Here is a 26196-nt window from a genome sequence, read left to right as displayed (position 1 = left end):
AGAGGACCTGAAGAATACTCCATGCAGAGAGTGACGACCTAGCAAGGCCCTTACTTGGGCATGAAGCAGAAATACCTTGCCCATCGCCATATAGAAGCGTACACCCAGATACTCCAGGGATTGGGTGGGCTGAAGTCAACTTTTTGCCATGCTAACCACCAAACTGAGATGCTGCAACAGAGTCGCCACCCAATCTGTGACCCGCAAACTCTCCTCATGAGACGTGGCTCTGATCAACCAATCGTCCAGGCAGGGGTGGCACCAACACCCCCTCCTTTCAGAGATGGGCCACCACCATCACCTTGGTGAATGTCCTGGATGCTGTGGCCAAACCAAACAGAAGTGCCTAGAACTGGTAATGCCGGGCCAGGATCACAAAGCGTAAGAGTTTGTGATGGTATATTTGATTGACTGACTGTACATTTGTCCTTTAGATTGTAAGCTCCTTTGAGCAGGGACTGTCCTTCTATGTTAAATTGTACAGCGCTGCGTAACCCTAGTAGCGCTTTAGAAATGTCAAGTAGTAGTAGTAGTAGTAGTAGTATGGTCTGGATGGATTGGAATATAGAAGTAAGCCTCGGAGAAGTCCAGTGCTGTGAGAAACTCGCCCTTGCACACAGCCACAATCAAGGACCACAGAGTCTTAATGTGGAATGAGAAAACCCGGGGGGGAGGGCCCTTTTGACCCAAAATGGGCCAATATGAGCCCTCCTTCTTGGGAACTACAAAACAGATTGAATACCTGCCAGAACTGATCTCGTATGGCTTGATGGTCCGCAGCTTCAAGAGATGGCTCAACATCTGGCCAACAGCTGCTGCCTTTCCTGATGGGCCCACATGGAAACAGCAGAAACTGCTCCCGCAGAGGACAGCGAAACTCCAGAAGTTCCAGGACCCACCGGTCGGACGTGATGTAGACACATACTGCAAGCGGCCCCCTGTGGAGGCCACCACAAAATGGGCCTGCAAACCTTCATTGGGCAGCACGAGGAGCTCATGAACGAGGGCTTCGTCCCGGCCTCCCCAAAAGGCCTGAGACAGAGTCCAACCCCAGCCTCTGGAGGCACTCGCAAAATGCGAAAACCAAGATTGCCAAACATCCCAGGACCGCCCCGGGGATGCACTGTGGGGAGCCAAGTGAGCCCGAACCTCCAGCAAATGTGGGACCTTGGACTCACCTAAGTCCTTGACCAGCTTCTCAAGATCCTTCCCAAATAGAGAGGCACCCTGAAAAGGCAAGTGGGAGAGGTGGACCTTGGATGCCAAATCTGCCGCCCATTGACAGAGCCACAAAAAAACGATGCTCCACCACAGAAACAGCCAGGTTCTTGGCTGAGGCTCTAACTAGATCATAAAGAAGGTCAGACAAAAATGCTGTGCGCACCTCCAAATTGGCCAGGTTGTCCAACTCTTCACCCGGAGCATCCGAGAGGTTCTAGGTTCTCGCCACGTAACCACCAAAAATGGTGGCTTGCAAGACCAAGGCCGGCACCTCAAAGGAGTACTTAAAAAGTGCCTCCAAGCACTGATCCTGTGGATCCTTGAGAGCTTCTCCGCCTTCCTCAGAAACTGCAGTCTTCTTGGCCACTGCTGTGACCAACGCATCCACCTTAGGAACCCAGAACTGCCCCTGAACCTGTGCAGGTAAACAATACAACCAGGCCACAGCCTGCACCGTGTGCAGCAGAGTATCCAGCTGCTGCCACTGTGCCTCCACAAGTTCTTCGAGGTCCTTGTAATACAGAAAAACCTTGGGAGGTTGATGGGTGCTCTTGAGAACTGGATCCCCTTTGCGGGGAACCACAGGCTGATCATCCTGCAACCGCAGACGGTGCAGGACCTGGGCAGTCAACCAGGGGAGCTCCTGCCACTAAAAAAGATGGACTACAGAAGGATCTTTCCCCATAAGTAGCTCTGTGTCATCCTCCAGGACTCCTCAAGCCTACTTATTCTCCTCAACGAGCTCCTTCGAGGGGTCTTCTACAGCTTCCTGAGAGAGTGAAGCTTGGCTTCATTTAGCACCCAGCAGTCCTGCCCCAAAGGGCCACCTATGCCAGGCACTGGACTATCATCACTGTTCTTAAGACAGTATGCCTGGTGCAAAAGTAATGCAAACTCGGGAGAAAAGGGGGGAGGAAGATTTTTTGTTTGTTTGTTACATTTGTACCCCACGCTTTCCCACTCATGGCAGGCTCAATGCGGCTTACATGGGGCAATGGAGGGTTAAGTGACTTGCCGAGAGTCACAAGGAGCTGCCTGTGCCTGAAGTGGGAATCAAACTCAGTTCCCCAGGACCAAAGTCCACCACCCTAACCACTAGGCCACTCCTCCACTCCAGTCAAAACTGCTAATATTCAAAAAAAATAGTCATGACTTTTGAATACTGGTGATTTTGATGGCATCTTTGTACAAACTGCAGTGCCAGGCAGTTCTGTAACTCTACAGTTTTCATCTAGCACCGACTCGTATAAAGTTACCCCCTTGAGTATGTGACCCCCGAGGCAGACGGGTGTTTCCTGTCAAAATGCAGCCCCATGTCAGGTCTGATGTATAGAATGGTGTCTAATAAAGATTTGTACTCTACCCATTTGGCTGCAAGCATCTTTCTGGTCCACCCTACTTTTGGATTTGAATCAAACAGATGACATAATTTCCATAAAGGAAAGGTTACTAAAACACATCATGTGTCAAATTAGTTTTGCCCTGGAATGTAGACTCTTCATTCTTTCCTCTTTAAAATATATAATGAAAATGTATTTACCCACTATGATCACTAGTCTATTTGAAGTAATCCATAGCAAAAGTAATTTACTTTACAGGTCATTTTTGGACTTTACTTAATTTCAAACGTTAATAAAAATGTATTTTGTAACATAAGTTAAAAGTTCTAACACACATTAATTCACAAGTTTTTACTTGTTAAACTGATTTAGTTCATGTTCATAATTCTAATAAAATATTGGCTGTCCTTTTTCCTGATTTGGATTTCATTCTAGCTGGATTGCATGATTATAATAAAAATATATTATCAATTAATTATAAAATTATTATTAAAGGGTACATGTTTCTCATCCCTCTTCATTCTTCATCCGATTCTTTGTTTCATTGAGAAAGCTGAATTTAAACTATTTAGAAACTATTTAGAAACTACACAGACGCTGTGTCACTGAAAAGAAAAAAAAACACATTTCACTGATGACTACACTTCTTTCACTGATGTATATTTATTCACAGAAGTTTCTGCAACGATTAAGTACACAGTTGTATTGGTAACACATTTTGTATTACATACAGATGCACACTTGACATATAAATATTTGGGTCAAAATGTTGTTTGACTTGCCTGCATATATTTTTGTTTTAGTGTTCTAAATTTAGACGTTATTGGGGCCTTTTGCAACATATTTGTGGGTTTATTTTCGAAAGAGAAGGGCGCCCATCTTTCGACACAAATCGAGATGGGTGTCCTCACAGGGTCGCCTAAATCGGCATAATCAAAAGCCGATTTTGGGCGCCCTCAACTGCCTTCCGTCGTGGGGACAACCAAAGTTCCCGGGGGCATGTTGGAAGCATAGTGAAGGCTGGACTGGGGCGTGCTTAACACATGGGCGTCCTCGGCCGATAATGGAAAAAAGAAGGGTGTCCCTGACGAACACTTGGACGACTTTACTTGGTTCTTTTTTTTTTTTACGACCAAGCCTCAAAAAGGTGCCCGAACTGACCAGATGACCACCGGAAGGAATCAGGGATGATCTCCCCTTCCCCTCCCCCCCCCAGTGGTCACTAACCCCCTTCCCACCCTTAAAAAAAAACAAAAAAAAAAACTTTAAAAATATTTTTTTGCCAGCCTCAAATGTCATACCCAGCTCCATGACAGCAGTATGCAGGTCCCTGGAGCAGTTTTATTTGGGTACTGCAGTGAACTTCAGGCAGGCGGACCCCCTACCTGTTATACTTGTGGTGGTAAATGTGAGCCCTCCTAAACCCACCACAAACCCACTGTACCCACATCTAGGTGCCCCCCTTCATCCCTATGGCTATGGTAGTGGTGTATAGTCGTGGGGAGTGGGTTTTGGGGGGCTCAGCACACAAGGTAAGGGAGCTATGCACCTGGGAGCTTTTTCTGAAGTCCACTGCAGTGCCCCCTAGGCTGCCCGGTTGGTGTCCTGGCATGTCAGGGGGACCAGTGCACTACGAATGCTGGCTCCTCCCACAACCAAATGGCTTGGATTTGGTCGTTTCTGAGATGGGCGTCCTCGGTTTCCATTATCGCTGAAAACCGGGGACGACCATCTCTAAGGTTGACCTAAATATGGAGATTTGGGCGTCCCCGACCCCGTTCGATTATGCCCCTCTTAGTAAACTGTGATGTCCCAGCCTTGCTGTCTCAATTCCTGCTTCATAACTTGGAAGAGACGTGCCTGGTGAGGTTCAAGCCTGCTTTTTAAAAATGATTATTATTATTCTGCTCAGTGTTAATCAGCTAACACTGTCGATCATTTCTAACCAACTAAATTCTGTGGTTCAATTGAGCCATGCAATTAGCTAGTTAAACCTTTTAAATATGCACCCCTATAAGTTTGTTTTTTTACATTTGTGTGATACATTTGTTCCTGACCACTGGTTTTTATTGTTAGATCTCCCCTTTAACAATAGGGTGGGGGGGTTAGCTTGAGAGTGGGACCCCAGGACTATCATTAAGAGAGTATAGCTCTACAAGGAAAGAGCCTATTTGAAGTGTAATTAATAAAAAGGAAAGTAGGTGCAGACACTGACACCACTCATACAGCTGGTGAAAATGCTCACAACTAGATGGCAGCAACAACAACAACAACAAAAACACCAACCCACATACATAATAAAGATTTTATAATCTACATGCATACATGTCCACCCCACTTACATGAATGCCCATCAAGTACACACCATCACATCTTGGTGTGTACTTACAGGACCATGTGTCGCCGGAGAATGGTCATTTATGTCATATGTTTCCACATGTTCTTGATGGCTCACAGCTGTACTGATGACTGTGCGAGTGATGAGCCACACAGGGCACAAGGGAGGCAGGAGTACCAAAATTGCTCTCTAACCATTGTTTCTTCCTCTTGGACACAGCACAGTGGGCAGGGCAGGGGCACCAAGGGCATGTCACGCACGACATGAGTCCAGTTCAGTATGGTCCCAAGATAGCTCCTTATAGAAGCTCATAATTCTAAAGATGCCCATTGTTTTTTGTAAAATGCACAAAGACTAGAGGGGAATTTCACCCATCATCTAGATTGGGGGTGTCCAACCTCAGTCCAGGTTTCAGTATTTCTTGAATGAACATGTATGAGATCTATTTGCATGCACTGCCTCCACTGTATGCAAATAAATCTCATGCATATTCATTGTGGAAATCCTGAAAACCTGACTGGGCGACGGCAGAGTTTAGACACCCCTTACCTAGATCCTAATGAATTTTGCAGCTGTATCAATTGGTGGTTTCCCTCTGTTAGCTGAATAGGCAGAAGGGAGCCTCACCTCTTTAATGAGATGTTTCACAGGCCTCTGGCCACCACCCACTCCCCAGACATTGTCCAATCGAATTATTTCCCGTTTGATGCTCAGCAGCACAGCAGCTCGATCCAAGGCAGCTCTGTATAAGAAGAAATAGTAGGCAAATCTTGGAACAGTCACAGAAATAGTCTGCCGGAAGAATGAAGACATCAGTCATAACTAGCAGTTAAAAGGGAAGGCTGTGAACCAGGGAAGCTAGGGTTCAAATCCTGCTTCTCCGACTGATCAGTCTTGTGACATTGAGAAAATCATTTCACCTTCCATTGCTTCAGGTACAAATTTAGGGCCTGGTTTACTAATGTTACTCCTGCCAGAATTGAGAGCCACAGAAAAATCAAAATTCTGTGTACAAAATTTGTAAACTCTGGAAGTATGTCATAATTTAAACAATATTACAGAACCCCCTTCCCTGTACACATATTTTTTTCCAGCTCCCCCTGCACTCATACACCATGCATACTTTTTTATTCACCCCCTGCACCTACACTTACTATCCATTATTTTTTTTTCCAGCCCCTCCCTCAACTCTGCACCCACACATACCATCCACCTAGACTCACCCGTGAGCTACAATGAGGAGCTACATCGGGAGTACCTATTCAGGGCAGGAAAAACCCCTACTCTTTCCTGCCCACTGTCACTGCTCTATGGCCAATACCACCGCTTCTTCAAAATGACCGCTGAGACTTCAAGTGGTAATCCCACAGCAGCCTGACGAGATTACCACTTGAAGTCTCAACAGCCATTTTGAAGAAGCAGTGGCACCAGCCAGAGATCAGCAGCAGAGGGCAGGAAAGCGTGGGGTTCTTTCCTACCCCAAGGAGGCCACTAGACCACCAGGTCATGTTAAGTTAGGCCTGAGGAGCACCCACTGAGGCTTGGGGGAGGGGCGGAAGAGGGGGGACAAGCTGGCCAGGTAGCCAGCCAGCCTTCCTTCTCCATGAGCTGGAGAGGACCCACCAAGGCTCCGGGGGGGGGGAGGGGGGGAGCCATCCATCCATCCTTTATCATGGCCCGTTTCCGCATTATTTATTTTTTCTAATTCCCTTTGAGTGCAGATTATGAATGAAAATGGAGAATCCTGTGCGGCTGGGAAATTCTGCTCAAATTCTGCGCTCCACAGTCACGCAGAATTCCAGCAGGAGTAATTTAATGTGCATTAATGCAAGTTATGCATTTGGGTATAATTTCACACATGATGACTTTTTAAGTGCATTAAAAGGAATTTCATAAAATTATTTAAAAAGTATGCATGGTGCCGAAAAGGCGTGCACTTTTACACAATCCACATATAAACATCTTCTGGGGTAAAGTTTGGGTTGCGTGCAAGTGGAGTTGCTATTTATGTGCTTTCACAATAAAATTCTATTTCTGAGCCAATTCTGCACAAAACATTTGAAAATTCTGCACACTATTTAAAAAGCCTGCAAAATTCTGATTATTTGTAGTGTTTTTGCACCGCATTTCCTCATCCTAAGGCGAAGTCCCTCCTGCCTTTTCCCTCTGCAGGCTCCAGCCTCCCCCATTCCTTCTCTCATGCTAACTACAGTTTTCTCTCCCTCTAACTCCCAACAAGACCCCTACCTTCTGCCTCCAAAGTCTTCTACGGCATGTAATACTCCCTCCTTTCATCCTCCTCCTCCCTCCGCAGGCACACACCACCTTTCATTCTTTTTCCTCTCCAGCTATCATTGTACATCTTCCCCACCCCCCATGGGACATTCTCAAGCTTGACCTTTCCCCACACTAGTGGAATACTCAGCATTTTCTAGCCCCTTCATTTTCTTGCTCTCTCCCCCCACCCCACCCCCCCCCCTCCCCCAAAAAAGAAAAAATCTCCATGGAGAATGCACTTACTTTGCTCCACGACTCCCGCTCCCCATGGCACATGCACCCAATTTGCTAGCCCCAGCTCCCTGTGGCACACACACCCACCTTCCTCTGCCCCCATGGGCCACACACTCATCTTGCTCTGCCCCCCCCCCCCCAATGGAACACACAAACATCTTGCTCCACTCCTCTGTTCCCCCGCAGCTCCCCATGGTGCACTCACCTTGTTCTGTCCTCCTCATGGCTCACTGTCACCTTGCTGTACTCCAACCCCATCCTTAGAACTCACCTTACCTCTAGGCCTCTCCTATTCCTCCTGGCATGTTGCTCCTTCTCCCCCTGTCCCACAAAGAGGAGGAGGAAGTGAATTGCTGCACATCAAATCACTTCCTCCTCTTCTGCTAGCTTAGACCCGACTGTTCAGGTGAATTGTGTAGCCTCCCTATAGCCCCACAGTTCACCTAAACAGGTGGGTGTAAGCCAGCAGAGGAAGAGAAGTTGGATGTGCAGCAGTTCACTTCCATCTCTCCTCCTATCGTGCAATCTCTTGTTGGGGGGGGGGGGACCAAAAAGAGACCCTATGCTGGCACTTTGCAGAATTCTGCCTTGTTCAGTTGTGCAGGATTCCCCCAGGAGTAAAATATGCACACACTTTACAAACTAACATTTACACCAGTTACAGAAAAGGCACAAAGGTCCATGGCTTTAATCTAGCCACAATTTCTGCCACTTTATCTTTACTATTTTATAAAGACAAACAGGGTGCCTCTGTGTCTTTATAAAATAGGCTAAAAACAAATTATCTACTTGCCTAAAGATCTAAACAACCTGTTATAAAATTACCCTTTCAATTAGTAAGGAGGCCCCATTGAGGTTAATGAGATTTGTGTTAAATAAAATGTTAACTCACATTAATGTGAGAATTAATACAGGTTAACAAATGAGGCTGTTAGACAGTTCCCTGCCCTAAAAGACTACAATCCACTTTACCTGATAGTAACTTGCCTTTAACTCAGATTTGTAATAAAGTGTAATTAAACCTAAAATCTAAATCCAAACCTTTCTTAAGAAACAAGAGAACATCATCATCCACACTACGAAAGAAGTGTTGATAAAGTATGGAAATAAATCCCATAAAATCTGCATCAGAACTTACTTCACACATGCAATACTGTCAATAAAGGCTTGACAGCTGCTACAAAAACAATATTTACCTTGCTCAGCTTTGCACGCACACTTTGTTAACAGTAGCACAGCAGTCTCACGACTGGCTCCAGCAAAGATCAAGTCATTGCACCCACCGAAACAGAAGTGCTCGTGTCTCTTTAATTGATCTCAGGTTCTCCTGTGCTTCGAGCCTCACAGCTTAACTGAGCTGACTACTGGCTCTTGTTTCCTGCCTTCCACATGGCATTCCATGGCTCTTACCACCAGCCCCACCACCACCATCCCCCACACCGTCAAAGATTTTGCTCTATTCCATTTCTCACCTTGCATACTCACAGTCCACCCGGCCTTTATAACGATCCAAGAAGTCCAGAGGCAAAGCATGGTCCGCTAAAGCTCTAGCAATGAACTGCCCCAACATCTAAACACAAAGAAAGAGGATGGTCATGGTTTGACCTAACCAGCAGATTTGTCACTAGCAGTTCCCTGCATAACTAACTAGGGAAGTAAAGCTGAAATAGCATGTCCCAGTAAGAGCTATTTCACTTCACCCTTCTAATAGAGGACAGTCCCTATGCTTTCCCTCCAGTTTGATTCTTCACTGGGAGTAGAACCAAGCTATCTACAAGCATTTCACTGCACACCTCCAATAGGCAGAATGGTCTTTTCTTTCAACTATAAAAATTATAACAGGATGGTAGTGGAACACTATTTTGATTGGTGGAGGGGGTACAGATTAGCTTCTTTTCCCGCTAACCTCCCTAGTTGCTGCACAGAACAAAGTTGTTCTGGGGCAAGGGGCATAGCCCTAGAGGCTCACCCCATTCTGCTGTCTGAATCTACTCCTGCCACATGCCTACAAGGAGTGCAATGATTTGAAACTGTTCACTCTCTGGAAGACAATTCACTCTACTCCAGAGCTCAGCACCATATCTCTTCTCTACCAATCCAACCTCTGCTCTATTTCCCCAACATGCACACTCACCTGTGGAGCTTCTGGTGTGTCCAGAATAAGGTCAGGCAGGTCTTTTAACATTTTGTCAAAAGCTTTAGCGATGTCCTCCGAGGTCATTATCTTGCCCACAAGGTCCGAGAGCAGCCGGGATGTGAGTTCTCGCTGACTTGCCTTCCCTTCCAAGGAGAGGGAGACAGCAAGTGAGGGAAACTCACATTTCTTCCCTCCAAGGTTCAATCCTTTCAACAAAGCCTAAGTGAGAAGAACAAGCCAGTATTACTGCATCTGCAAACGGCATCCACCCATCTGAACTAGAACCAGCCAGATCACTTTTCCCATAGAAATAAAATATGAACCTACTACGCTTTTCAACAAACTGAAAAATTGTCCCATCAGATTCACCAACCAAACCTAATCAAACAAAACAGACTAATCCGTTCTATCCATATTCTGCCAGCCTCATGTTTCTTTCTGGGTGAGGTGAATTGAAAACACAGATACTCACAATAACCTCATTGGTGTCTCCATGCTCAAAGTACTCCAGCACCATGGGGTGGATGTTCTTTTCCAGATCCTTTTCGTCAAGCTCAGGAACAACCTTCTGATACACTGTGTCACCCTGAGAGCAAATGGAGATTACAAGTGAAATTTCACTTGTAGAGTCCTCTCTGCACCAAAACCTGCATTCTGGCAGTGGTATAACTTTTTTACTTTCAACAGGAAGAAGTGACACTATTTTACTAATTCATGGAATAACAGAAAAACATTTGTTTGGGTTTTTTTTGTCTGAGACTGGCTCAGCAAAAATGCTCCATATTTTTTTTTTTATTCACAGTGCTAAGCCAAGCTCATGGGGTCACTGCCCATGAAAAGGAGTACTGAGAAGACTATCAGTAACACGAGAAGGCCTGATGATTACTTGTCTATATCTTATCTCAGTCTCAAGTAGGTGCACACACCCCTTACACAGTGCTCTAGTCTACCAGTATTTGAAGCTTAGAGCAGTCATGCCTACCGTGGCTCAGCTCTCTATGGTGCATCATACCTGTGCAGACTCATCATAATTGGGATCACGAGCATCAGGCTCCTGGTATCCATATACCACTCCTGGGGCACCCCAAACCCCCTTTCCTCCAGCACCACCTACAAGAGGAGTCAAGGGGGGGGGAGGAAGAACATTAATTTTCTTGTTTTGTATTTTTTTTTATAAGGCTAGATGAAATCTCCCTGTAAACTGTGGCAGACCATAGTATTGCTGCAATTCAGCATTGATTCCACAACACATTGTGACAATATTAACTCTTAACTGTAATCAGTGGACCAGGCCAAAGGTCATCACTGGGAAAAAGGGGGAAAAAAAACAAAATACAAAACTAGAACTGGTGAGACAAAGCAAGTGCACACAAGGTGACTGTGGAGAAAACATCCTTGTTGCAAGTTTGAACATGAAACTAAAGAGGCTTTTACAATAGAAAGGAAGGTGAAATTTAGACATACCTGATCATTTTCCTTTCCTCAATTCCTGCTAGACCAATCCAGACCAATGGGTTTAGCCTCCCTACCAGCAGATACAGGTAGACACTTTCCAGTGAAATCACCAGCAATCTGGAATTTGTCAGTATGACCAAACCAAAGCAAAACATAAATGGCCACCAAAAGCCTCCTAAAAGATCCCCCGCAGTGAAAACTAATCTCAATACAAACTTCTCATACCAACTAGATAAACAGAGGCACAATCAAAACAAGCAGATCTACAGACTAGGTGTGGAACATATCCAATTCTTCCAAAAAGAAATACTGGACTGGTCTGGCAGGAATCAATAAAAAGGAAATTAACAGGTAAGACTACATTTTACCTTCCTTTTCATCCTGCTAGACCAGTAGGATGTACCAGAGTTCTCTATCCCTCAGGGCAAGAGGAAGGCAAAGTTCCCTCCAAAACTGCCCTGTCAAAAGGAACCACTGCCCTTGGCCCAAACATCAATTCTGTAATATTTCACAAAGGAATAGAGCAATGACCATGTCGCTACTCTGCAGATATCCTCCAGAGGAACCACCTAGGCCTCTGCAGCCATTACACAAGCTGTCTCTATAGCAGATTTAATCCAACATGAAAGGAAGGACTTGGAGGCTGCTTCCTCCTTACAAGGCTTGTGAAATAGCACAAAATCAGATTTTATGAAAGCATTTGTGACCTCTAGATACCTCATCAACACCCTGTGCACTTCCAACTTATGAAGCATTTTAGAGAAGTCCCAGCCCTAGGCCTTTGAAAATACTGGCAGCAAAACCATCTGATTCAGATGAAAGGGAGCGTTTTTTGCATAGTGCTTCATTCATGCATGCACAGTCTTTTTAAAGACCACAACTCCATTTCTACCTAGCAGTACCTTCTTATATTTAACTTTATATTATCAGGCTCCTGAGGCAGGCATGTTCCATGCTGAAACACGGTGCAGTGTCAAGTCTTGATTATTGATTTTATGTTATCGTGTTTGATACATATCATAGCAATAAATTTTAATCTCATTGACCGTGTGGTTCGTCCAGCCTTCCTCCGTTCCCCACTCATTTGTGCACCACTATTTTCCTAGTGGGAGTTTTGAGTTCAGTTACCTTTTGGTTCTTGCGAACAGTAGCCAAGTCATTCAAGAATGATGAACATGGATCTCTACAAGAGAGGGCCTGCAGCTTAACAAGCTGAGCAAATTACCACCAGAAATACTGCCTTCAGAAATTGATCCTTTAAAAGGTGTACCTCAGAATCTCTAAGGAGATCTATCTGGCTGCCACTTGATGTTTAAGAGAATTGATGGCCAAACCCTCCTTAGAGAAACAACAAGAAGAAAGCCAAATCTGCCCACCAGGGGGAGATATCTCCCTAAGAATACTAAGACTCGAGATTCTCCATGCCTTCAATAAGGTTACTACAACTGCAACCAGGTATCTTTTGTGCCTCAAACATCCACTAAGGACCAGCCCATAAGCCAAAATGGCTCTGGGTCTTCCAGCAAATAAAACAAGTCTATGTAGCAGAGACAGCAAGGCCAGTCCAGAGTTCACCGGAATGACCAAATATAAGTGAGAAACAATCCTCTGGAGAACCCGGCCGATTGGAGGCCAGGGCAGGGAAATGTACAGGAGCTCTTGTGGAGGCCATGCCTGGGTCTAAGCATCTATCCCCAACGAGCCAACTCCTAATCTGTGACTGCAAAAGAGTGGAACTTAGCATTCTCCACAGTGGCTATCAGATTGAAGCTTGAGACACCTAGTGGTCCACCAGAAGCTGAAAGTCTGAGGCACTCAGCTCCCAACTTCACTAGATTCATAACCCGAGGCCTGAACATTGGCCACTTCCACAATGTGTATTGCCGAGAGTGCAGTAAGGTGTAGCTCTGCCCAACTGCAAAGCCACTGGACCTCCCAAGCCATTGCTTTACTTGTTCGTGTTAACCATCACAGATGAACAGACATCATCATTTGCACTGCTTTCCCTTGAATAAACTGAAGGAAAATCTGCAAAGCAAGAAGAATGGCCCTCACTTCCAGCTGACTGCTGGCCATGTCCCCTGAACAGACCTACTGTGGCAATGGCTTTGAGACTCACATCACTATAACCACTATCCACTTGAGGGAGTCTAGGAAAACACCACTCAGAAGGTGAAAAGTCACATCCCACCAAGTCAGCTGCATAGTGAGGTCTGCCAAAAGCAGAGGTGGGCAATTCACTTATCATTTAATAATTTTCCTAAACTGACAATATTGCATGGCAAATCTAATTGGTTTACAATGTACAATATAAAAATTAATTAAAAACAGAAAACAAGCAACATAAAAAGAACTCCATTAAAATAATGGAAAGGACAAAAGACCAGCACCTAAAACAAGAGATAAATGAAACACATGAAACAAAATCATACACTTACTTACACAGCATTCATAACCCTGTAGAGTAAAAGGACTCAAATATTCTGCTAAAGAAGGGATACAGGATGGAATATAATGCAGCAACCATTCTCACATAACGTTCATCCAAATGAGGATGGGCTCTAGTATTTTATGCTGCAGACCTTACTGAAAATTGCCTGAAAAGTTAGTCGAAAGAAGTGTGTTTTCAAAGCCTTGCGAAACAGACTAAAAGAGCTTTCCAACCGGATGTGTCGAGGAAGTGAATTCCATAATGCAGGAGACAGAAAATAGAATGCAGAGTTGTGTGTAGATTCCCACATCGCTCTTAATGAAGATGGCAGAACTAACCTATTATCAACTGAAGATCAAAGAGTACGACCTGGGGTATAGGGCACAGTTAGAGAAGCTAAGTATGAAGGAATAGTCAAATGAAGAGCTCATAAGTACATATATATAAGTAATGCCATACTGGGAAAAGTATGTGTTAAAGTAAGAATTTTAAACTTAATCCTGTATTCAACTGGTAACCAATGAAGGTGTTGAAGGAGTGCAGTAACACTATCATATCTACTTGCCCTACAAATGACACGAGCTACTGTGTTCTGTAGTGTCTGAATCCTCTCCAGATGCGCCTTGGTCATTCCTTCATAGGCTGTATTACAGTAATCATACCTGGTACTAACATATGTATAGAAATGTGTGGATAGAGAATCTTGGTCAATCAGATTTCTGATTGATCTCAGACTACACAGAAAAAAGAAGCCTGTCATCATGATATTGGAAACCTGTGGTCCGAAGGAAAGAGTTGAGTCAATGATTATTCCTAAATATCTCAATGATGGTACCGGAACAACAGGCCTATCAAGTAGGACTGGAATTATTATTGGTGGAGGCAGAGCACCTGATATCCACATAGCTGTAGTTTTATCTGCATTAAGGACTAAATGATGTTCCTGAAGCCACCTAACCACTTCCTTAAGGACATTTTGTAAAGGGGCTAGGTCTGTTAAATATGGATCTGTATAATGAATTAACAGAAAGTGATCTGCATAAGAATATGAACTTATACCATATGATTGGATAACTAATGCAAGGGGGCTGATGAACAGACTGAATAGAAATGGTGATAGAACAGAACCTTGTGGTACACCACATGAAAGAGTATGAAAGGAAGATGGGCTTGAAGGCACCTCCTTTCTTTGTGATCACAAAGTAGATAGAATTGCACCCTGACCATGCTCTTGAAGTGACAAAAATTCCAGGACCCCAAATCGTACCAAATATTGTACAGTCTCCTCAACTGCCCAATGCTTGGAACAGGGAACCGCAAGGGGGCACAGTAATTCGTTGAAAACTAGTTCCTTAAACTAGTGCAGTCTTGCCGGATGACTCTCCATGACCTACTGGTCTGGGGAAACAAGGGCGCACTCCCAGAAGAAGAGGCTGAGCCTCCCTCTTACCTGCAAAAGTCTAGAAGGGGCCCACCCACCCGCCCCTCACTGGCATGCCTTGGAGCCTGCAGAGCACCTGGTAGAGACTCTACTGTCCCTGGCTCATTACGCTTCTTGAAAGGGCTGCCCCTTCTAACCCTTGGGCACTGTTCTGCCCTTTCCTGAAGGCTGTCTTTTAAAAGGATCCACATCAACCCTAATCCTCAGACCAGCTCCTGCTCCCTCAGGAACCCTGTGATTTGTCCCCCAGCAGCCAATGAAGCTGGGCCTTCTCCAGGTCATTCACAAGTTTCTCTAAGTCCTTAACAAAGAGTAGACAGCCTCTAAACAGAAGCTTAATCACGTTTGTCTTGGAGGCAGAATCCACTGCCTAGCCATTGATGGGCCACAATAACCGAGGCAATGGACCATGAACAAATACAAATCAGATCATACAGCACATCCTCCAAGAAAGCCACCTCCCCCCCTCCCGATTCCCAACAGGATGACTCTGGAGAGATGGGCAGTCCCCTGCACACTGCCACCTGCACTCAGAGCTGAAACTGAATGTCTGAGAAGCATCTCCAACTTATGGTCATGAAGGTCCTTGAGGGCTGAACTGCCCTCCAGCAGGATTGTCATCTTTGTAGCCACCACAACCACGGCTTCCAAATTCAGCAACTGCAACAGACTGTCTCTTTCACCTGAATAAGGCCATGTTGGCCCCTGAATACACGGGAGACGGTTGACCTGAATCCAAGATGGTCACTGTTCCTGTCAAAACCTGTGGCTCTGAAGTTGGTGGGACTGCTACAGGGAATGACTCTGGACCCTGTCCACCCACTGTTTGGGCAGTAGAAGCTGGTGCCACTGATCAGTCACTGGCTTCTACATACCCAAACCTGGTCCAAACATTATGTAAGAACAGGTAGCCACTTAAGGCAGCAGCTTCTGAGGGGAAGCAAAGAACAGCTGTAGTCAAAAGCATTTTAGATCCTGAAAGCCACACAGATTCAAAGAATTATCAATGTGTACTTCTACCAGCAGAAGGGGGAGGCAATTTTCAACTAGCACATTTACCTGAGTAAATTACTTTGGGAAATTGCCCTGAGTGAATGAGTTATATATATAAACAAGGTTTAATATTTAAAAGCATGATGTTGGGGTGGGGGAAGGATATTAAGGGCCTGAATTTTGAGTAGGGTGAAAAGGCACCTAGGGTATCCAGTACTTTTGACCAGCCCTGCACATATCCCACCCCTCTTCGCAAGCATCCTTTCTGCACTGGCAACACCTATCTCAGCCCAGGACTGAGGATGCCCATCAAACACACAAACCTGCTCCAACTGCAGATTAGAGTCATTTTCTTTTTAAATAAACTTCATTAGCTGGGCAGCCCTGGTCTGTATTACTGGGTCACCTACAAGGAGGAGGGCCCTCAGACCCCTGCTGGAAAGGGCCCTGTGGGATCTATACCAGCCCACCCAAGGAGCAAAACCCTGTGGGCTAAGGCTCAGGATAGGAAAGGGCAAAAACTCTTCTGAGCTCAACCAAGGTAAAAGGTCCCAATCCCTATGAGACGAGCCAGGCATAGTGATTCAACAACAGGGCTGCAGGCCATAGATGGTGACCCTGGGAGTTGGGCCTCAAAATGAAGAATCCAGATACACCAACCCAACCTCACTATCAACTGGAGGTAGAGAAATACTGACATGTTCCAGGCTGCACTACTTCTTATGCTGGTACTGTCACTAAAAAGTATCTGTTTTATCTACCTCCATCTACTGGTAGGAGGAAAGAACCACTGGACTGGACTAGTCTAGTAGGATGAAAAGGAAAGAAGATTTTTTCTTTTTTTCCTTACTCTCTAGCACCCACCAGGCCCTTGGCCACCTAAAAGTCTCATTCAGAACCTGCACACAGGTTCCTGTTTTGATGATCTCTCTCCCCTCCCCCAACCCCCACCAGCTGGGCTCCTTCCTGCCCTAAACAAGGTTGCAGGTTTCATAGAACGTAGATCTCACTATAACCTGAGGCCAGAGTTCCCAGAAAGAAAAGTATTTACAGACTGTGCACTAAAATAGCAAAATATTACAGTGACTCACTTACACCCGAGTTATCAATCATTCTTGGATACAGACATAATAAGCAATCTAAGAATGGATCACTACAAGGCCATGTTGGGGGGGGGACGGGACGGGACTGTTAACATGCAAAGAACAATAGGCAGACCAAAAATGGATGTCAGAGATGCTAATATTTTATATTAACTTATTCCCAGAGCCAAAAACCTCAGCCTTCCTTTGCAGAAATCTGTGAAATCATGGCAACTGGTTTACCTCCATCTGGGCTATCTGCTAAGCTTAACTGAGGGACAGATGCAGATTTCACTGTCAAGTTTGCCCCTGTAAACATTCTCCTGATGACCCTCAGCTGTCTCCCCCCCAACCAGATAAAACAGTGACACTCTCAGTCTATTTCTTCTCTCTCAAACCATCCTCAACCACTGTAACTACCTGCCCTTTTAGCTAGCAGTGTGAGCTGCTTGCCTCATAACAGTTTAACCCCATCAGTGCTGACAGCCAATGACTGCAGAACACAGCTCTATCACACTACTACATGCAGGTTGGTTTGATGTGCATGACGGGCTTTTACAGGAAGTAACAAAACTCCAAGCAAATCTGGAGCATTTACATTTAAGAACCCCTATACGGCCACATAAGGAGAAATTAGGTCTTACCTGATAATTTTCTTTATATTAGTTCTTCACACTATTCCAGAACAAGCGGGTAGTTATGTCCATCGACCAGCAGGTGGAGATAGAAAATCCAGAACTGAGCACTACTACCTAGCCACGTGCTAGCTGCCCAGTTCCTCAGTATTGTACATAAGCCAGTAGAAAACCAACCTAAATGCATGAACAGAAACCAACCAACAAACAAGGCAAAAAAAAAAAAAAAAAAAACCCAAACCAACGACAGGATCCAGAACAGTGAGCAGGGCAGTCAGAAGCAAAATAGGCCAAAAACACCGGGAGGACTCCTGGAATAGTGTGAAGAACTAATGGAAAGAAAATTATCAGGTAAGACCTAATTTCTCCTTCCATTACGTTCTATCCCACTATTCCAGGACAAGTGGAATGTTCAAAAGCAATCCCTGCAAGGGTGAGACATCGGCCCTGCTGCTCTTAAGACCGCCACCCCAAAGGATGCATCTGACCGCGCAGCAACATCCACCCTATAATGCTTGCTGAAAGAATGCAATGACGACCACGTCACCGCCCTGCAAATGTCTACCGAAGACAAAGACGTCTCTGCCCACGACGTCGCCACACGCCTAGTCGAGTAGGCCTTCAAACCCAAAGGCAAAGCCTTCCCTGCCAGGAGGTAGGCGGACGACACTGCCTCCTTCAACCAGTGGGCAATGGATGCTTTGGAGGCCATTAGGCCCAACTTCTGTTTACCAAACAAAACAAACAATCTATCTGAGTGACGAAACTCGTTAGTCGCCTCCAGATACCGGATAAGAACTCTTCTAACATCCAGAAGCCGCAAGGACGCATACCGGCTCCCCACGTCCTGCCGACGAAAGGAAGGCAGCTCTACCGACTGATTAAGATGAAATTCCGAGGCCACCTTGGGCAGAAAAGACGGCACTGTTTGTATAGACACCCCCTCCTCTGAAAAATGGAAAAAGGGGTCCTTGCAAGAGAGCGCCTGGAGCTCAGAAATGCGACAGGCCGAAGCGATAGCCACCAAAAATACCGCATTCAGATTAATATCCTTCAGAGAAGCCTGACGAAGAGGCTCAAAGGGAGGACGCTGATGCGCTCCAAGCACCAGATTGAGATCCCAGTCAGGGCAGGGAGCCCAGAAGGGCGGTCGAAGACGACCCACTCCTTTCAGAAAATGGACCACATCCGGGTGAGCCACCAGCGAAGAATTGTGCAAGCGCCCTCAGAAGCAGGGCAAGGCTGCCGCCACCTGGACCTTCAAGGACCCCAGCGCTAAGCCCTTGTGCACCCCCTGCTGCAGAAAATCAAGGATGCTGCCCACCGAAGCGCTAAAGGGATCCAAACCTCTTTCCGCGCACCAATCTTCAAATATACACCAGATGTGGGCATAGACCGAAGAAGTAGACCGCTTGCGAGCCTGAAGCAGGATAGTAATAACCGAATCCGAATAGCCCTTCTTCTTCAAACGAGACCTCTCAAGGGCCAGGCCATAAGACCAAAGTGGGAGGGATCTTCCATGGCTACCAGTCCCTGCCGGAGAAGACCCCTCTCCTGCGGAAGCTGCTGCAGCGGCTGGCCGTCCAGAAGACTGATGAGGTCGGCATACCAAGGACGCCTGGGCCAGTCCAGAGCCACCAAAATCACTCTGCCACAATGAGTCGCTACTCTTCTCCATCGGCCAAGGAGGAAAGACATACAGGACTCCCTCTACCAGCCACGGTTGAAGTAGGGCATCCAGACCTAACAAGTCCTGCTCCCTGCGACGAAAGAAGAACTGTGGAACCTTGGCACTGTCCTTTGTGGCCATCAGGTCCATGCAAGGAAGGCCCCAACGCCGCACCACTAGTTGGAACACCGCAGCAGCCAGCTCCCACTCGCTGGGATCAAAAACATGACGACTGAGAAAGTCGGCTTCTACGTTGAGGACCCCGGCAATGTGGGCGGCTGAAAGGTAAGACAGGTGCTGCTCCACTCAGATCATCAAGAGGCCGGATTCCCTGGCCAGACGGCTGCTGCAGGTCCCTCCTTGCCTGTTGATATAAGCTACAGTCGTCGCATTGTCGGAGAAGACTCGGACCGCTGTCCCCTTCAGGAATGGGAGAAACAACTTCAGAGCTAGCCGCACCGCCCAAAGCTCCAGAAAATTGATGGTCCAGTGGGACTCCTGCGGTGACCACATACCCTGAGCTAAATGGCCCCTGAAATAGGCCCCCCAGCCCGATAGGCTGGCATCCGTTGTCATTACCTCCCACTGCAGAATGCGAAGGACATTCCCTGAGCCAGAGACTGGGGGCAAAGCCACCATCTCATGCTCCGTCTGGCCTCCAACATCCAAGGCAGTCTGACTTGGTAAGCCTTCGACACCGGAGACCAGCGGGAGAGCAGAGACCTCTGAAGCGAACACATGTGAGCTTGCGCCCAAGGGACTACCTCCAAAGCCGCTGTCATGGACCCTAGAAGCTGGACGTAGTCCCAAACTCGTGGCCTGGCGGCCAACAAAAGGCAACATGCCTGCCTCGCCAGCTTCACCCGCTGCGGGCCAGTCAGAAAGACCCGAGCCCACTGGGTATCAACTAGAACACCTAAGTATTCCAGGCGCTGAGAGGGGATCAGGCAGCTCTTCTCAAAATTGATCACCCATCCCAAGGACTGAAGCAGCCGGACAACCGTGGAAGTCACTTCCAAGCTGTCCTGGTAGGACGACGCGCGAATTAGCCACCCTGCTTCCGGAGGAAGGCTGCCACCACTCAGGGCCGCCGAGAGACTGGGCCGGGCCCGGGACAAGGCCGCCCCTGGGCCCCCCCCCCCCCCCGAGGTCACGGCTGCTCCACCCGCCACCGGGCCGGGCCCCTGCACTATATGTATATCCTTCAAGAGGTAGTGTGTCATGATTTAGGCTCTACACTTTTTCTGATGTTTTGGTGCTACCTCAGTAAGGTCAAAACACAATCTCTCCACTGCAAAACACTATACACAAACTTGTGCAAAAACCCACTCATAACCTTACCAAACCATAACAGCACTAATTCCAAGGACAGGACGAGCTACAACCTTATGCATGGAAAGGCAGCACTATAATTATACCGGGCTCTAAAACACCAGTACACAACCTAATGAAAAACAAAACAAAAGGGCTGCAAATACTACACACTAGCAGAATACTGTACCTTATCACACATGAAAAACACATGGCAACAGATATGACACAAAGAACTAGAAATAAAAAAAATATGAAGGCAAAATACTGAACTAGAAAGTTACCTGAAGAAGTCAGACTCAGCATGCAGCAATACTAGAAAAATTGAAACTTACATGAAAAACATCACAGATACACATTTCCAAAAGCTGACATAAAAAATTCTGAATAAAATACTTTTTTCTACCTTTGTTGTCTGATCATAGTTTTTCTATTCGCTTTGGTCCCAGTGTCTTCTGTTTTATGCAGTGTCTTCTTTCCATTTGATATTTTTTTCTCTCACCATGTCCACCATCCTCCTGTGTCCTTATGCGTCCTGTCTACCATCTGTAGCCCTGTCCCTATCATTCCTCCAGTTTCAGCATCTGCCCTGAAAGTGTTCCGATCCAGCCCTTAAATTCAGCAATTTCCCCTACATCCATGAGCATTTCTCCTCACTCCCCTCCATCCATGTGCATGTACTTCCTGTCTTCCCTCCCCTCCATCTATGTCCAGCATTTCTCCTCTCTCCTTTTCCCTCCATCTGTGTGCATCTCCTTCCTTTGTCTTTCCTTCCCTTCATCCTTGTCCAACATTTCTTCTCTCTTCCCTGCCCTCCACTCCATCCATGTCCAGCATTTCTCATCTCTTCCCTCACCTCCATCCATGTGCATCTCCTTCCTGACTTCCCTCTCCTCCATCCACCCATATCCAGTAAATTTCCTCTCTCCCCTGCCCCTCCAATCATCCATCCATGTTCAGCAATTCTTCTCTCTCCCCTGCCAGGCATCCCCTCCTGTCCAGCAATTCTCCTCTCCCCCTGCCCTCCTATTCAGCAATCTCTTCTCTCTCCCCCATGCCTCTACCCTCTTATCCAGCGATCTCTTCTCTCCCCCCTGCCCTCCCCTCTTGTCCAGCAATCTCTTCTCTCTCCCCCTGCCCTGCCTTCCCCTCTTGTCCAGCAATCTCTTCTCTCCCCTCCTGTCCAGTGATATGTTCTTTCTCCCCCCTGCCCTCCCCTCCCTCCGAGATCCAAGGCCCCCCTCCCTCTCTCTGAGATCCAAGCCCTCCCTCCCTCCAAGATCCAAGGCCCCCCTCCCTCCCTCAGAGATCCAAGGCCCCCCTCCCTCCCTCTGAGATCCAAGCCCTCCCTCCCTCAGAGATCCAAGACCCCCCTCCCTCAGAGATCCAAGGCCCCCCCTCCCTCCCTCTGAGATCCAAGCCCTCCCTTAGAGATCCAAGGCCCCCCTCCCTCCCTCAGAGATCCAAGCCCTCCCTCCCTCCCTCGGAGATCCAAGACCCCCTCCCTCCCTCTAAGATCCAAGCCCTCCCTCCCTCAGAGATCCAAGGCCCCCCTCCCTCCCTCCCTCTGAGATCCAAGCCCTCCTTCCCTCCGAGATCCAAGACCCCCCTCCCTCCCTCTGAGATCCAAGCCCTCCCTCCCTCAGAGATCCAAGGCCCCCCCTCCCTCCCTCTGAGATCCAAGCCCTCCCTTAGAGATCCAAGGCCCCCCTCCCTCCCTCAGAGATCCAAGCCCTCCCTCCCTCCCTCGGAGATCCAAGACCCCCTCCCTCCCTCCCTCCCTCCCTCAGAGATCCAAGCCCTCCCTCCCTCAGAGATCCAAGGCCCCCCCTCCCTCCCTCCCTCTGAGATCCAAGCCCTCCCTCCCTCCGAGATCCAAGACCCCCCTCCCTCCCTCTGAGATCCAAGCCCTCCCTCCCTCAGAGATCCAAGGCCCCCCCTCCCTCCCTCTGAGATCCAAGCCCTCCCTTAGAGATCCAAGGCCCCCCTCCCTCCCTCAGAGATCCAAGCCCTCCCTCCCTCGGAGATCCAAGACCCCCTCCCTCCCTCCCTCCCTCAGAGATCCAAGGCCCCCCTCCCTCCCTCTGAGATCCAAGCCCTCCCTTAGAGATCCAAGGCCCCCCTCCCTCCCTCAGAGATCCAAGCCCTCCCTCCCTCGGAGATCCAAGACCCCCTCCCTCCCTCCCTCCCTCAGAGATCCAAGGCCCCCCTCCCTCCCTCTGAGATCCATGCCCTCCCTTAGAGATCCAAGGCCCCCCGCCCGCCCTCCGAGATCCAAGGCCCCCCTCCTTCCGAGAACAAAGCCCCCACCCCTCCCTCCCTCCGTCCGAATGTCAAAAGCGATCTTCTTACCTCGTGGTTACAGCGCGAGCAGCACACAGTGAAAATCGTACAGGCTCGCGCTTCAGCCTTTCTTTGTCTGTCTATCAGCTGAGGTCCCGCCCTTGCAGAAACAGGAAATGAGGGCGGGACCTCAGCTGATAGACAGACAAAGGAAGGCTGAAGCGCGAGCCTGCACGATTTTCACCGCGTGCTGCTCGCGCCGTAACCACGAGGTCAGATAAGAACAAGACGATCGCTTTTGACATGATTCGGAATCGGATGGAGGGAGGGACAGAAGGTGGGCCCTGGAACTCGGGTGAAAGGGACGGACGACGGGTGGGCCCTGGAACTCGACGGATGATGGGCGGGCCCTGGAACTCGGAGGGGAGGGGCGGAGCTATGGGCATGCGGCGTCGGGCCCCCCTGGAGGCCCGGGCCCGGGGACTTTTGTCCCCCCTGTCCCCCCCTCTCGGCGGCCCTGCCACCACTGCCATCACTTTGGAGAAGGTCCGTGGGGCCATAGCAAGGCCAAATGGGAGCGCCTGAAACTGGAAGTGCTGACCCAGTACCGCGAAACGAAGGAACTGCTGATGGAGGCCCCAAATTGGAATATGAAGATACGCTTCTTTGAGATCGAGAAAGGTGAGAAACTCACCCTCCCACACGGAGGCAATGACGGACCTGAGGGTTTCCATCCGAAAGTGCATAACCTGCAGGCACCTGTTGACACTCTTGAGCTCCAGAATAGGCCGGACCGTGCCTCCCTTCTTGGGGACCGTGAAATAGATGGAGTACCTCCCCTGTCCACGCTCGTCGAGTGGCACGGGCACAATGGCCTGAAGAGACAGTAACGCCTGAATGGTGGACTTGACTGATGCCTCTCAGACAGAACCTCGACACGGAGACTGTAAGAAGAGAGGAGCGACCGGGCGGCAGAATTCTAACCAGTAACCGTCGCGCAGGATGTCCAGCACCCACTGATCTGAGGTGATGGAGGCCCATGCATCCTGGAACTCCTGAAAACGTCTCCCTATCAGACAGAACGCGTGGACCAATGCACCATCATTGTGACTGTCGGGCAGGAGGACCTGTCCGACTTGAATTGCCGGTCCCCTTCCTGTCCCCCCCAAAAGGACTGATGGGGCTGAAACTTAGGCCGTTGCCCAAAGGCTGGGTGACCTGGTCTGTATTTCTTACTGTCCTGAAACCGACGAGAGAACCCGGACTGCCGACCAGACGACCTAAGACGGTCCTCAGGCAGCCGCTGGGGTCTAGACTTTCCAAGCTCTTTCACCAGATTACTCAAGTCCTCGCCAAAAGTAACTTCCCCCGAAAGGGCAGCTTGACCAACCGGGCTTTGGACGCCGCATCTGCCCGGAGCCACAACTGTCGCCTTGCGGAGACCGCCAACGACATACCCTTGGCCGAAGCCCTAAGCATGTCGTACACGGCGTCCACTGGATAAGCGAGACCTGCCTCCATCCTAGCCGCCCGCGAGCCACTCCTGGCCCCCGACCTTTGTTGCCACTGCAGACAGGCACGGGCCACAAAGGAACTGCAAATCGCAGCCTGCAAGCCCAAGGCAGCCACCTCAAAGGCCTGCTTCAGGGCCTGCTCCAATTTCCTATCCTGAAGGTCCTTTAAGGCCATCCCGCCTTCCACAGGCAAGGTCGTCTTCTTGGTGACCGCTGTCACCAAAGAATCCACCTTAGGAAAGCCCAACTTCTCCCTTTCCTCCGGAACCAAAGGGTAGAGACGGGCCATGGCTCTCCCCACTCGCAGACCCACCTCGGGGGTATTCCACTCTGCAGAGATTAATTCCTGACTATCTGGATGCATCGGGAATGCCTTAGAGGGACCCCTAAGCCCCCGCATGGGAACAGACTGCTGGGAAACTGAAGAATCTCCCCCAGATTCAGATATGGAGAAAGCCGATAAGGACTCCGAAATCAACGCACCCCAATTCATCTTTTGAAAAAGTCAGAGCACCCGAGGGTCATCCCCGTCTCCCGAGGGAAGCTCCCCCTCCTCTAAAGGCTCAAGGACCGAAGGACCCCCTGATGAAGCGGACGCGTCTGACCCTGGAGAAACGGGCGAACAACCTTCCAAAGGATCGTCCAACAGGACAGGCCGAAGTCTCTTGGGAGGAGGAGGGGCTGAGTCCGCACCCTCCCCCCCCCCCCAGAGTAGGCAGAGCAGCGCCCCCCTGCTTCAATAAAAATGCCTGGTGCATTAACAAGACAACTTCAGGGGAAAAAGGCATACCCTGATCAGGTAAGCCCCCTACTGCGACTGCCCCTTTCTCTGCCACCGGCAGAGCACGTTCCCTGACCGCGGAGGACAAAATGGCCAAAGTTCCCGCCAGAGAGGAGTCGCCAAAAGATCCCCCCGGGGACCCAGAGCGCTGATCCAGGCCCGTTATCCCCAGAGAAAGGCCACCAGGATCTCCTCCTCCACTCGGGGACATCGGTCTGCACACCGTGCAGCGGCCCGAGAAGGAGCGTCTACCCCCACAGGAGGAGCAGCGCTTCACCACCTCAGCGGGGACCGACATGCTGCCGCATCAAAAAACACCTGGTCAGAGGCCTAACTCGCAAGAGCGCACTGCAAGCCCGCTAAATTGCTCCTTCTTTTTTTTTTTACTTTTGGCGCTAGTGTTTAATAGAAAAAAAGGAACCACGCAACCATTACCACAGCCCGCTAACAGATCCCCAACTCACCACCTGGATCCTGAAACAGGGTGTGCACCTCCCGAACTCTCCAACCTCCTCAGCTCCCCAGCCAGAACCGACACCGCCGGACTGGAGCCGTTCTGATACGGCTAGAAGAAACATGGCTCTCTTTTTTTTTTGTTGTTGGTTGCTGCACAGACACTGCCACAAGAAAGGCTCAGGAGGGAAATAAAGGGAAAAAAGCCTCCAGGAACAAGACAGGGACCCAGCACCACCAGGTATACCTAAATTTCCCCAGGTGTGACTCAACTGGGAACCAGTCACCAACCGGACAAGGAGAAACCAACTGGAACACAGAGAGAAACAAAGTATGTCCATCCACCTGCTGGAGATAGAAGATACTGAGGAACTGGGCGGCTAGCACGTGGCTAGGTAGTACTGCTCAGTACTGGATTTTCTATCTCCACCTGCTGGTCGATGGACATTGTCCTGGAATAGTGGGATAGAACGTAATGGAAGATACATTTTGTGAATGTAGTGCTCTTTCAGAGACTAAGCCAGACAGTGACAGAACACGCTACTTTCTGTGGCCCTGCAAATCTCTCTGCACTTGATTACTCAGGTTTGGCTTCTTCCAT

At 48.5% G+C, this 26196-nt stretch overlaps 1 protein-coding gene across 3 annotated transcripts in view; it reads right to left on the bottom strand.

Moving 5' to 3' along the window:
* LOC115461218 (programmed cell death protein 4-like) overlaps positions 1-26196 on the bottom strand; it is a 52058-nt gene that overhangs the window by 10591 nt on the left and 15271 nt on the right. For all 3 annotated transcript variants that reach the window (XM_030190897.1, XM_030190895.1, XM_030190896.1), the window contains exons 3-7: positions 10560-10657; positions 10020-10133; positions 9545-9766; positions 8883-8980; positions 5527-5641 (exon numbers count right to left, since the gene is read on the bottom strand). In XM_030190897.1, coding sequence (XP_030046757.1) covers positions 5527-5641; positions 8883-8980; positions 9545-9766; positions 10020-10133; positions 10560-10657 — 647 coding nt within the window. The remainder of the gene's footprint in view (positions 1-5526; positions 5642-8882; positions 8981-9544; positions 9767-10019; positions 10134-10559; positions 10658-26196) is intronic.

Source organism: Microcaecilia unicolor, chromosome 2, assembly GCF_901765095.1.
Source record: "Microcaecilia unicolor chromosome 2, aMicUni1.1, whole genome shotgun sequence".
Classification (NCBI taxonomy): domain Eukaryota; kingdom Metazoa; phylum Chordata; class Amphibia; order Gymnophiona; family Siphonopidae; genus Microcaecilia; species Microcaecilia unicolor.
Note: the sequence above shows the minus strand (reverse complement) of the source record. Positions and strands in the feature narration are given on the sequence as shown.